Source organism: Pristis pectinata, chromosome 10 (genome assembly GCF_009764475.1).
Source record: "Pristis pectinata isolate sPriPec2 chromosome 10, sPriPec2.1.pri, whole genome shotgun sequence".
Classification (NCBI taxonomy): Eukaryota; Metazoa; Chordata; class Chondrichthyes; order Rhinopristiformes; family Pristidae; genus Pristis; species Pristis pectinata.
Genome location: NC_067414.1, coordinates 14,448,071 through 14,462,149, shown reverse-complemented (window position 1 = coordinate 14,462,149; position 14,079 = coordinate 14,448,071). Strand labels below are relative to the sequence as shown.

Here is a 14,079-nt window from a genome sequence, read left to right as displayed (position 1 = left end):
GGTCATGCCTCCCCCAAAAAAGGTCCCAATTATCCAAAAATCTGAAGCCCTGCCCCCTGCACGAGTCACTCAGCCACGCATTCATCTGCCAGAGCTTTCTATTCTTCCTATCATTGACACGTGGCACAGGTAGTAATCCTGAGATTACTACCCTTGAGGTCCTACTTCTCAACCTTCTCCCTAACGCCTTGTATTCCTCCTACAGGACCTCTTCTCTTTTTCTACCTATGTCATTGGTACCTACATGTACCAAGACTTCTGGCTGCTCACCCTCTCCCCTCAGAATATTCTGGACCCGGTCTGTGATATCCCATACCCTGACACCAGGGAGGCAACACACCATCCGCGATTCATTGTCGTTATCGCAGAATCTGCTATCCATACCCCCTACTATAGAATCCCCAATAACCACTGCATTTTGCTTCCTCCGCTGGACCACAGTACCAGGCATGGTGCCAAGGTCCCGGTTGCTGAGGTCTTCCTCTATCAGGTCATCCTCTCCAACCTAATCTAAAATGAGATATCGGTTTTTGAGGGCGACTGCCACAGAGGCGCTCTCTACAATCTCTTTATAACTCCTGTCTATTTCCTGCTCGCTCTCCCTAACCAACCGAAGGTCATCGAGCTGCTGCTCCAGACTCTCAATCCGTTCCTTGAGGAGCCGCATCTTGGTGCACTTTGCGCAGATGTAGTTATCGGGGAGTCTGGTAGTCTCCCAGCGTCCCCACATCTGACACCCCAAACATAAGACCAACCCCAGATGCATACTGCTGAATACCACTGAGTTCAACAAATAAACTAATAACTTACCCCCTCTATAAATCTCCTCTTACCCGCTCTCGCCGAAGCCCGTTGAGCCAAAGCCCAACCCACTCTGCTCCCTCTCACTCCGCTCCGACGCTGCCCGCTGGATATGGTGGTCTACTTTTTAACTCACCCGCGCACTTCTGAGTGACGTCACACGCCTGCGCAGTCACTCGCCACTATCGCGAACACTGGAAAGAAAAAACTCGCTCCTCGTTAATTTCCGGCACTCTCCACTCTCTGGAGTTATATAGCATGGAAGCAGGCCTTTCAAGTCTGTGCCAATAACCCATTAAATGCTCATATACATAGGGGGTAATGTATTCAGGAAAACTATGGAATAGATCCAGATGTATAAACATTTCATAAAATGTGTTATATAATTTTTATTGCAGTTTCAAAGGCGAAAAAGCACCTTGTACTAAACAATTGTTATTATGATGCAATCTTTTAAGCAAAACTTTACAAACCTCTTTAAAAAGTGAATGTATTCATAAACATAATTTCTAGTCACCAATGCATACTTTTATGATTTTACCTGTTGATAAAATTCCATATTACAATGTAATTGATAACAGTAATTTCTCATGTTACAAATGATCATGGACTCGTCTGTGTATGTGTTTTGACCTATGAAGCTATTTCTTGAAGGTTGACTGGCACATTGTTTAGGTTGCTGCCCTGGAATCCCGTCTCTTCTAATTTGCAATCATGATAGAGCTTGTAGTGCCTGGTGTGGGTCTGCTTGCTCAGATCTTCCACGTTCACGCAAAGAAACGTCTCTTGCATCTCCACAAAGCCACTGTGATTCTCATTTCCAACCTGCACAACCTCCCCTGGCAAACTGCTGGCCTTTAACCATTGTATTATCAACGTTTATTTCCCCTCAGAGCAAATAAGAGATTAATTCATGGCTGAATTCATTTTACTATCATTTCATCATCAATAGATTCGTACCCCATTGTTAATCTGTTCACCCATTATTTTGATTTTAAATTTAAGAAATATTTATTTTTGGTGACGTCAACCTTGTAATCATAAGATCACTGAGAGATACAGCATGGAACAGTCCCTTCGGCCCACCAAGTCCATGCTGACCACCAACCACCCATTATTACACAAAACCAACACTAACCTGCTTTGTTTTTCCCCGTACTTTCATCAACTCCTCCTACCAGTCACCTACACACTTGGAGAAATTCACAGTGGCCCATCGAAGTACCAACTACCACATTTTTGGAATGTGGGAGGAAACCAGAGCACCCGGAGGAAATCCAAGTGGTCACAGGGAGAATGTGCAATGTGTAAATCACTGGAATGATGTTCACCTTTCTACCCAATTTTTTTATGGTCACTAAGTGTAATAGAATGGTCAACAGGAGAAATGAAGTACATTCTCAGATATGGGAATCATAATTGTACAATAAACATTTAATCTTCAACTTTTCGTATGGATACCCTTCAAACTGTATGTCAGTGCAATCAATGATAGGCTGAATGCTGGGATGACAGTGTTACCTTATCATGAACAGCAAACAAAGACATGTATTTTTTGGAGAGCTTAGAAGGATGAAGGGTGATCTTATCGAAACATATACGATCCTGACTAAAAAAAGATGGGATACTAATGGGAGAGTCTCAAACAAGGGCCATATTTACAAGATGAGGGAGCAGTCAATTAAAACTAAGGTGTGTGGGATTTCTCTTCACAGAGGGTGTTTAATCTCCAGAGTGTTGTGGGTGCCAGATAACTGGAAGTAGTTAAAGAGAGGGTGGATACATCTTGATAGACCAGGGAATTGAGGGCTATGTGGGCTCCCATTTTCTTGCATACTTGTATTTTTGCTGTACCTCATGCTACATGTGCCTATAATGCATTTCACCAAGCCCTCTCAACTTACGAAATTTTGCTCAGATACGCATCACTTTCGTGAGTCGAGTTACTACTGTATTATATATTTTAGGATATCGTGGAAAGGCACAAAAATGTGAGGAAAATCGGAAAAAAAACATCAACACAATTACACAGTACAAGAAATGTAGTAGTTGACATATACAAGGAGAGTGGAGAACTCAAACTAGTAATGATCATTTTGTAAAAGGATAATTAAGTTCTACAAGACCAGAAACTAGTGCAATCCAAGCGGAAAGAAATCATACTGGCACCAGACAGTTGTTCTCCATAATTTCCTTAAGAAGTTACTGTTCAGTGATAATTCATGATCTCAGCTTCGTAATCTGTCTGCACAGGACCACAGCTAATGGCAACTCTGAGGTTTAGAAAAAAGTCCATTTTATTCATCGCAATTCAGCTTAAACAAAACTGTATTAGCCACACAGATAATCAAGCAACTTGACTCTTGGAGCTGTTTTGCAGAATTACATACAATTTGTTTTTTTTTAAAACAGTAATCCATGTATTCATTGATGCTTCCTTCCTACCAAATAAAAAGGACCAGAACAAACTACCTCTGAATTGAACTCATATCCACAGGTACAGTGTAATGTTTTGACTAAGCAGTTTACTAAGTTCTCTGTACGTGTATACTACTCATTTGTAGCTATTAAGGGCAGATCCCAGGAGATTCATCTCATATTCCTTAAGTTTATCTTGAAGAAAGCTCAGAGAATGGTGCACGAGAGATCTTGTCAACTTGTCAGATACTGCAGCGGGCTTTTAACTTCATACTGAAGTCAAAAGTCCATTGCAGCTCTTCACACAATGGTGATTGCATGGTCCAGTTATTCCATAGAGAGCACTTTTCAGATAATCATTGCACATGCTTCACTGAAAAACCTTGATCACAAAATAAACTTCAGAGGTCATTCCACTGGTGGCATTCCTCAGTAAATAAAACATTCTCCACTAGATCTACTCGATCACAAGATTATCCCAGATATGTCTGCCACACATGCAAACAACAGGCACAATCGCGACATCTCTCCTGTACAGAATACATAAAATGCATGTAAGTAAGCTTTGTTTTCGTGTTTTTCTCAGAAAGCAAAAAAGATCACAGAGCATTTATTTCTGTCTTGTCATAACACAGGGCAAAATGAAACTCCAAGCTCAAGTTACACACAGGCCTCACTCAAGTGTACAAAGAAGCGGTGTCAAAGTCTGAAATAATCAGCTTTAAGGTGACACTTGTGATGTACGTTCAAAGCTGATAGAGAATATCAATTAAGCTTTAATGAAAATCCAGCATTGTAATAACTTATTTTGCATTGCTTATTCCACATTATGAAATCTTGAACAGGAAAAAAAATGGATTTAGACGTCCCTCTCTTCTATAAATCTGAAAGTGTGACAGAAGCATTTACAATATACTCTAACATTTGATGGGCAACAAGAAAGAACGTTTCACATTACAACACAATGAAGTGTATGAAACAGCTAACGCTGGTGAATCCACTGGTCCTTTTGTACAATTAAGAAAGCAATAATGTAGATTTGTGTAGAGGAAAGATCTTTTTCTGTCAATGTTAGCAAGTGTATGACGTCAAAGCGCCCACAAAACTACTGGAGAATGAGTCTGAATATTCGATCCCTTATAATGAATTCTGGAAAGTCATTATCTCCTGAAGGTTTTGGCTTTAACATGAAATAGCCTTGATAAGGTGTTACCAACACAATTAAACATTTCTTACTACATTTGGAATAAGGTCAAATGAAATCTTTTTAGGCTGAATTCCATGATGATCCATTGGTAAAATCTACATCAACTGTGTCATTTCTTTCCAGGAAACTGGTACAAGTAACAATGAAAGACAGTATGTCCATTTCATTTTGCTGTATTTCAACAAAGATAAATTATTGCTTTTTAGCCATTCTGGAGAGAATTCATTTTACCTTAAGTTTGCTTACTCAGGTATGGAGCCAAAAAAAAAAATCGGAAAAGCATGCAACATATTCACTTCAGAAAATGTTCTGATACAAAATATATTTCATTGGACATCCATCTCATGGATAATCATTCAATGTACTCTTCACTGAGAAGCTCTTCGATATTTATACCCTCCATATCGGTTGACTCTGCCTGGCTTGTGGTTTTGGAGACACTGGAGCTCGTCCCTCTAGCCGGTTGGCTGGCCTGGCTACGCTGGGTGCTTTCCAGCTGGCTTGATTCTTTCTTTTCATCTCGGCTGCTGTTCAGAAGCTTCTGACTCTCAATGAAATATTGATTTGGATGACTCAGAGAAAATCCTACTTCTTCAATCTGGACAGAAACAAAAATAAGTTGATAAGTTAGATTGGAAGTAGCAGCTTAAAACAAATTAAAGTACAAGTCTCAAAGGAAACCGGTTGAATAAAGATCCTGAACAACTTCTAGACTGAAAGTTTAATATTTCTAGTAAAGCAAGATGAAAATTCAATTTTTAAATGTTATTTTAAAGACCAATGAAGAGAACAAACCTACTGGAGCAAATCACTGTCAAAAATCACAAAAGAAGATGTGCTGGCTCTGATGAGACTAAATGCAATATAGTTAGACTTTCTACGTAATTTTATGAAATTATGGAAAATGGCTTTAATAAACTAACATTTCTTCAGACTTCCACTCAGTATAAATTCAGGATTTTAAAGTTTACTATCATTCAACAAGTCAAAACTTGCGTATTCCAATATAAGAACAATTCAAACTTTTTTTTTGTAGGTCATCTTACATCAAATAGTTACAGGATCGTGATCCATGTTCCATTTGAACGAGTAGACTTCAAAAACAAGGACCTAGATATTCTAACCACTTTTTCTGGACTTAAATATCGTAAACTTAACTTGCATTTTAAAATGTTAAAAACAAAGCCAGTGATTTCCAATAAAGTAAAGGTAGTTGCATTTATATAACTATGCAAGGAATCTATGAAATGCTTTACTAGCAAGTTACTTTTGATGTGGAGACACTGTTGTGAAGTTAATAACTTGTGTTCAAGATCCCACAGGCAGCAAATCAAGGAAATAAATGAATGATCACACAGCCTATTTTTGGATGTGTTTGCCTGTGAAAGAATCTTGTCCAGAATGCCAAAAAGGCTCTTCTTTGAATAGAGTCAATAGAGTCAAAGAGAGAAAACAGACTTTCGGCTCATCAAGTCTGTGCTGGCTATCAACCACACATCCACACTGGTTGCATTTTGATTTCTCCACATTTTCATCAACTCCCCCCAAATTCTACCACTCATCTACACAGAAGGAGCAATCAACAGAGGCTGATCAATCCATGTGTTTGGGTCATAGGAGGAAATCAGAGCACCATGAGGAAATCCATACGGGCAGCATTCAGCAGCAAGACTGAACCTGGATCGCTGGAGCTACAATAAGTGGCTGCATCACTCTGCCATCCATATAGTACAAAGGGATCTTTTGTAACCAATGAAGCAGGAACGGCTTTCAAACTATAGCAACTCTATCATTGATGCAGTTCTTCAGTTACATTGAAGTGAAAGCCAAGTTCATCATGGGGCCTGGATCAATTGACCCAGTCTAGGAAGGTTCCAAGTTTGAGCACTGGACAATGCATTGGGAATAGATGGTGGTGCCAGTATATGGGTGAAATAGCTTTTAACGAGAAGATTGCATTAATGGACCACTCCTACCACACCTCCACCTGGTCAGCACCATTCCCATACCATTATGCCTGTCCTTTTTTTAATGTGCAGACTCTGTAACTCTAATTGCTCTCCTAGTCAGTCTCCTAGCTTTGATCTTCTGTTATGCAGAGCCTATCCAAATCCTACACCAATCAGTTCTCAACACACAAAATGCTAGAGGAACTCAGCAGGTCAGGCAGCATCTATGGAGGGAAACAAACAGTTGATGTTTCAGGTTGAGATCCTTCCTCCACACACTTTCTGATAAAGTCTGTGATGGTGGTGACATACTCATCGAGGCTGACAGCTGAGTCTTTGAACGTGGACCAGTCCACTGACTCAAAGCAGTCGCGTAGGAGCTCATCTGCTTCCTCAGACCAGCACTGCATAACTTTCTGTACTGGATCCTCCCATTTCAGGTTCTGTTTGTATGCAGGGAGAAGGAGCACAGCCTGGTGCTCTGATTTACCAAAGTGAGGGCGATGGGTGGCTTGGAAGGCATCATTGATGGTTGTACAGCAATGGTCAAGGGTGTTAGGGCCCCTGGTTGGACAGGAGACAAATTGAATGACAAAGGATCAGTAGTAAGAGGATAGAGAATTAAGGTAATGATCAGCAAAACCAGGTGAGAGTTGAAAGCAGTATACTTATTTACACATGACCTGAAAAGATGTAATAAACAAGTATTAGGTATATACAGTACCTGAGAATGAAAGATTTTGGGGGATACAGGAAATTCTGAGTGCTAATTAGAAAGTCTTTACACGGAGACATGATGGGCCAAATGCCCTCTTTCCATACCAGATGATATTGAACATTTGTCAAGTCATATAGTTTGGTCATTTTTAGCAAAGGGTTTTCTAGGTTAATATAATCGTAGGAGAGCGAACAAAAACATCTCTATATACCTTTGCTATTTTATGTTTCAAAGTTAAATAATATCAAGCAGAAAAAGAGAAAGTAAAATGCAAATTATACTTCTGAAGGAAGGCCTCAGCAATCATGACAGCTACGAAACAGCAAAGTGTAGATGTGCCTTTCTAGCCTCAGATCACTCTTTTAGGTAAGCAAAGCAAGCTCAAACGCAAGGAACTCATTTTCCAGTAAAGGCATAAGCTGAAAGCCTCTGCTAACAAAGGACACAGATTCCAACAGCCACAAGGGAACTTCCATTATGGAAATAAGTCAAGGTCATTGAAAGAACCCTGGCTTGTGCGAACCATGGCTTAAAAGCACATTTTGCTTACCAAATGTCATTTTTAGTTAGGAATGCCCAATGGTGCAATATTTTTAAACATAATGTGGGACTGCAGCGTTAAGTGCTCAGCATGTATGGAACTTCAGTGTTGATTTATAAGACACAAAGGCCATTAGATTAATCCAACCACAGTTGCTGTTGTAACAAATGGGTTGTTCTCTGGCCCAGAATTGTCAAAATCTGCTCTCTGAACTACATCCTTGTTTGTGCACTTCTGACTATACTGAGAAATACAACTTCAAAAAGGGGAGAGCTTTATCTTCATGCTATTCAAACCTTAGGCTGAACATGGGACATATCTGTTCTTATATTCAAGTTATAATTTATTCCATAATTCTAAATATGGTTTAGGGTCACCTCTTAGAAAATAAATAGAGGAGACCAGACTGGTTCTCAAGCTTTGTTATTTAGTGAGATTATGACCAAACTCCTTCTTCACCACCTTCCTGACCAATCCCCCATGTCCCTTGATTCTTTTAGAGTCGAAAAATCTATCAACCTCATCCTTGGATCTATTGAACAACTGAGCATGCAGAGCACCCATAACCTCGAGCAAAGAAATTTCTTCTTGTCCAAGTCCGGAGTGGTTGACCCTTTATTCCAAGTCATTGTCTCCTTGTTCCTCTGCCTGGGAGTCAAAGTAAACTTTAGTATTTTTTGTGCCTCAGCCTCACTTGTTTGCAAACAACGAAACTAAGATTCCATCCGTACTCTTGCCGTTCATATTCCACTTCTACCTGACGTTGCTGGAAAGAAGCTAACTTGGCTAATTGAACTACTTGAGCACACCTCAACATTTCCACAGTTCTTATTGTTGGTACTACAGGAGAGAGCCCGATAGGTGTCCTAGATCATACTTGTTAGATCATACTTGATCTTTGAGCTGACTCCATGACAGAATAGAAGAAAATAATTAAAAACTGAGCCAGATATGAGACACAAGGACAGATGACTAAAGTTTGGTCAATAGGTTTTAAGCAGCATATCCCAGGAGGAGCGAGAGGTTGAGTGATTTAAGGTAAGAATTTCAAAATTCAGAGGCCTGGCAACAGCAGCTTCCAGTGATGGAGCAATGAAATTTGGGGGTGAGCTAGAGGCAAGAATTAGAAACATGTAGATATCTCAGATGATGATGGGACTGGATGAGAATGCAGAAATTCTATCAACCTTTGCATACAAAAGTGTTTCAATATCAATTCTGAAAGGGTGGACTCTGATTTTTAGGTGTTGCCTCCTCTCTCTCGACTTCAAGAACAGTAGAAATTTCTCACTACCTAACCTATCAATTCCCCTTTACTACATGAAAATTTCAATTAAATTCCCCTATTAACCTTACTGTGCCCCAGGGTATACTACCCTAGCTTGTGTAATGTTACCTCATTATTTAACCCATGGAGTTTATCACCCTGGTAAATCTACAAAACATTCCTTTTAAGGCCAAAATAGCCCTTCTAACATGCATGTGAACTGCTCACAATCTGCCAAGCTGGTTGTGTCCAGGTTGTTAAGCTGTAGTATAGCTTCTTGATTTCCTATACTCAACTTCAACATTTTCACAATCAATGCAATAATGTACATGGACTAACTAGTGTCTTTGTTCCTTTGTTTTTAATTTTTTCCCTTTACTCTTTTCTATCCCTTTAAATTCAAAATGGATATCCTCATGTCTACATTGAAACTAATTTGCCAAAGTTTCTTCAACATATATTAATATAATTTCATTTTTCTATCTATACTGCTGTCCACCTTTGTGTTATCAGCAAATCTGCAGAGTGACTTTCTTCCCAGCATCTAAAAGTTTATAAATAGGGTGAACGGTTGCAGTCCCAATGCAGATCCTTCTGGGCACCACTACTCACATCCCTGAATACTTAATCATTATCTCTACTCCATGTCTTCTGCCACTCAGGCAACTTCCAAACTAGGTCAACCACATGTCCTCATTTCCACCAGCTTCAACTTCAGCTAAGTCTCTCGTGAGGAACTTTATCAAATGCCTCTAAGATGCAAAACTCTTAAAAGTTTTCTTTAAAAAATACTCTCATCATTTTTCGTGTTGTCTGCAAATTTACTAATCATACCCCCTACATTCTCATCCAAGTCATTTGTAGATATTACAAACAACAACGGTCAATGCAGTACACCACTTGTTACAGATTTCCAGCAAAAAAAGAGCCATTCACCACTTTCCTCTGCCTCCTATCACCAAGCAAATTTTGGATCCAGTTTGACAGTACATCTCTGATCTATTGTTGCTTAACCATCTGGACCAGCCCACCACGCAAGAACTTGTCGAAAGCCTTACTAAATGTTTATGTAAGCCGTGTGTACCGCTCTGCCTTCATCAATTTTCTTAGTGATGTGAGAGAAAGAGGGTACAATCTTAAGAATTCACCCCAATCAATATTTAAAAAATGAAAAGTTCAGTCTCATGGTGTCAAAGAAAAATTCAAGCTGTAACAACAAGATAAACTATGTCAATGTTAAAATGCTTGAAATACTCAGCAGGTCAGTCAGCATCAATAGGGAGAGAAAAATAGAGTTAATGTTTCAGGTCAATGGTCTTTCATTAGAATCAGGAAAGGGAAGAAGTTCAACACGTTTTCATTGCAGGGAAAGGGAAGGAGTGCAGTGAACAAAGGGAATGTGTGTGTTAGGATGGAGATCAGAAGATGACATTATTGGCTGAGAGAGGGCAAGTACTGAGGCGAGAGACAAGAAGACGGAGAAAAACAGTTCTGGAACTGTGAGGATACAAACACTGCAGTTTGTGAAAATATGAAATAAAAATAATGCTGGAAACATTCAGCAGGTCAGGCAGCATTTATGGAGAGAGTAAAAGTTAATGTTAATCTTTTGTCAGATGTAGCCATTATATTATTTACCCTTTGTATAAAACTAACATCAACCTACAAAAGCGATTTTGTTTTCCCTTGCCTGTGGTTTGCCTTGGTGTGGCATCCACTACTATCCTGTCAGCTGCCATTGCAACTTCTGGCACCTAATTTGTTTGTTCTTCCAAAGCCTTTCTCCTTGACACATTATTTTGCTGATTATAAGCATCAATTTCTCATTGTTTCCTACCATGAAACTACCGGTCTTTCAGGGCTATCTTGGTAATATACTGACTGGGAGGTGCGGGGAGCATGTTCCCCACTGTCAGTTCTTCACACATGAGGAGGTCACTCTGCCTCAAACCTAGCTTGCAACATCAAAGTCTGTCATTAATGGTCCTTTCTCAGCTTTCAGCAGAACGAAAAAAAATCCAAAATAGTCTTCAGAATTTTTATTTAATGTCCCGACCTGTATTTGATGTTCCTAAGAATGGCATTTTCATTTTTTGCTGCTTCCTTTTCCAACACACACTTCTCAAAAGTTTTGACAAATTTCTGCCTCGCACTGTTAATTCTGGGCATTATTGTTAAATGACCGGGTCAAAAGGCATTTGACAAGGTGCCATGTAAAAGGCTGGTGCACAAGGTAAGAGCACATGGAATTAATTGGTATTGGGTTACTGTGCTTTGAAGATCGCCTTCTATGTGATAACCAAAGTGTCACAATAAATGAGTCTTTTTCAAGCTGGAAGGATACAAGTAGTGGAGTGTTCCAAGGATCAGTTCTTGGTCCTCAAGCAATTATGAGTATATTCATGACTTGGAGGATGGGACAAAGTGTGAGGTATCTAAGTTTGCCAATGGCATGAAAACAGAGGGAAGGGCACATTAGGGTGAGGATATTTGGACTCTGCAACAGGATGTAGATAGGTTGGGTGAATGAGTGCAAACTTGGTGCAGAGTTTGATGTGGTAAAGTGTAAGGTCATATACTTCAATAAGAGGTACCTAAAGGCAGACTGTTATTTAAACGGAGAAAGATTGCAGATGAACAAAGTACAAAGGGATCCAGGTGTTCTTTAGCACAAATCACAAAAAGTTAGCAGGTTGGTGCAGCAAGTGGTTAGGAAGGTAAATAGCTGTTGGCCTCTATTGCAAGAGGACTGAAGTTCATAAGCTGTGCAATTCTATGAATCTATGAAACAGGTAAGTATCGTTACAACTGTACCAGGTATTGGTGAGGTCACACCTTGAATACCGCACAGTTTTTGTCCCCTTATTTATGGAAGGATATACTGACATTGGAGACAGTTCAAAAGAGATTTGCTAGACTAATTCCTGGGATAAGAGGGCTGTCCTATCATGAGTAGCTAAAGAAATTAGATCTACATCCTTTTGTGTTTAGAGGAATGAGGGGTAATCTTATTGAAACATGCAAGATCCCACCAGTGAGAGAATCTCAAATGAGGGGAGCATAGTTACAAGATTAGCAAGTGGTCATTTAAAACTTCCTCAGAGAGGCTGGTGAATCTCTGCAATTCACCAGCCCGGGGAGTTGCGGAGGCTGGACCACTGGAGGCATTTAAAGAGAAAGAAGTTAAAATTTTGAAAAAAAAATCAGGGAATTGAAGGATCTGGAGAACTAGGACAGAAGCAGAGATGAGGCCTGGGGCAGACCAGCCATGCTCATATTGAAAAGCAGGGCAGGCTTCAGGGGCCAACTGGCTACTCCTCTATTTTCTTATGTTCCTAAGGTACAACACCCAGGATGCATCTTTCCAAACATTTCTCCAGAGGAGCTGAAAATTTGTCAAGCCTCAACTTCAAGTGAAAGGTTGTACAACTTTCCACTCCGACACAAGGGGTCACTGATGTAGAAAAAGCTTTAAGAGGTCTTCAACAACAGTAATGAACTCATTTTATGGTACTACCATGGATTTTTTTTCCCCATTCACCTTCCTTGCACAAGCAAAATGAAAAGAATTTCTTACAATGAGTGGCAACTCAAAACAGAACTGAACAAGTAGCATATCCTGGAGTGCAAGCTTCCCCACCCCTTTTGCCTAACTCTTAAATACAAATGTGATTTGTTTTCACCTGTTGTTACAACTATTGCTTAAATATCCTGAAGCAAGTTGAAGAAGGAATTGCTGGAAGAAAGGTGTGAAAGAATTATTTGGTGTGTAGACGTTTTGCAAAGGAAGTTATCTGATATTTTAAAGTAAGTTATTTTCTTTCTTTAAGGCATATCCCAAAACCTACTAACCTATGAGTTGATCACCTATTATGTTGACAGGTCTACTAGAGGGAATGCCATATTAGATCTAGTTTTAGGTAATGAACCAAGACAGGTGACAGATCTATCGGTGGGTGAGCATTTGGGGGACAGTGACCATTGCTCCATAACCTTTAGAATTGTCATGGACAGGGATAGGAGCAAAGAGGATGGGAAGATATTTAATTGAGGAAAGGCGAATTATGAGGCTATAAGGTGAGAACTTGGGAGTGTAAATTGGGGTGACATTTTTGAAAGGAAATGTACTATGGAGATGTGGTTGATTTTCGGGGATCCCTTGCAGGATGTTAGGGATAAATTTGTCCCGGTGATGCAGAGAAGGAATAGCAGGGTGAAGGAACTGTGGGTGACGAGAGTGGTGGAACAACTAGTTAGGAAGAAGAAGACAGCATACATAAGGTGTAAGCAGCAAGGATCAGACAGGGTTCATGAGGAATATAGAGTAGCTGGGAAGGAACTTAAGAAGGGGCTGAGGAGACCAAGAAGGAGACATGAAAAGGCTTTGGCGAGTAGGGTTAAGGGAGAATCCCAAAGCTTTTTTCTTGTACGTGAAGAGCAGAAGGATGGCTAGGGTAAAGGTAGGTCCGATTAAAGACAAAGGTGGGAGGATGGGCCTGGAAGCTGTGGAAGTGGGTGAGGTTCTCAATGAATACTTCTCTTCAGTATTCACCAAGGAGAGGGGTCTTGATGTGCAAGGTGTTGGTAAGGGTAATGTTCTGGAGTACGTAGGTATCGAGAGAGAGGATGTGTTGGAGTTGTTAGAAAATATTAGGACAGATAAGTCCCCGGGGCCTGACAGAACATTCCCCAGGCTGCTTCATGAGGCGAGGGAGGAGATTGCTGAACCGTTGGTTAGGATCTTTGAGTCCTCGTTGTCCACGGGGATGGTACCGGAGGATTGGAGGGTGGCGAATGTTGTCCCCTTATTCAAAAAAGGTAGTAGGGATAGTCCAGGGAATTAGGGAATTACAGACCAGTGAGCCTTACGTCTGTGGTGGGTAACCTGCTAGAAAGGATTCTAAGAGATAGGATCTATGAGCATTTAGAGAATCATGGACTGGTTAGGGACAACCAGCATGGCTTTGTGAAGTGAAGATCTTGCCTTACAAGCCTGATAGGGTTCTTTGAGGAGGTGACCAGGAAGATTGATGAAGGTAGTGCAGTGGATGTAGTCTACATGGATTTTAGTAAGGCGTTTGATAAGGTTCCACATGGTAGGCTTCTTCAGAAGGTCAGAGGCCAAGGGATCTAGGGAGGCTTGGCCGTGTGGATTCAGAATTGGCTTGCCTGTAGAAA

At 40.3% G+C, this 14,079-nt stretch overlaps 1 protein-coding gene across 1 annotated transcript in view; it reads right to left on the bottom strand.

The window, feature by feature from the left end:
- Nucleotides 1–1,245: 1,245 nt before the first annotated feature.
- prim2 (DNA primase subunit 2) overlaps nucleotides 1,246–14,079 on the bottom strand; it is a 230,504-nt gene continuing 217,670 nt past the window's right edge. The window contains exon 13 of the mRNA XM_052024624.1: nucleotides 1,246–5,024. Within this exon, the coding sequence (XP_051880584.1) occupies nucleotides 4,779–5,024 (246 nt within the window). The 3' untranslated portion in view covers nucleotides 1,246–4,778. The remainder of the gene's footprint in view (nucleotides 5,025–14,079) is intronic.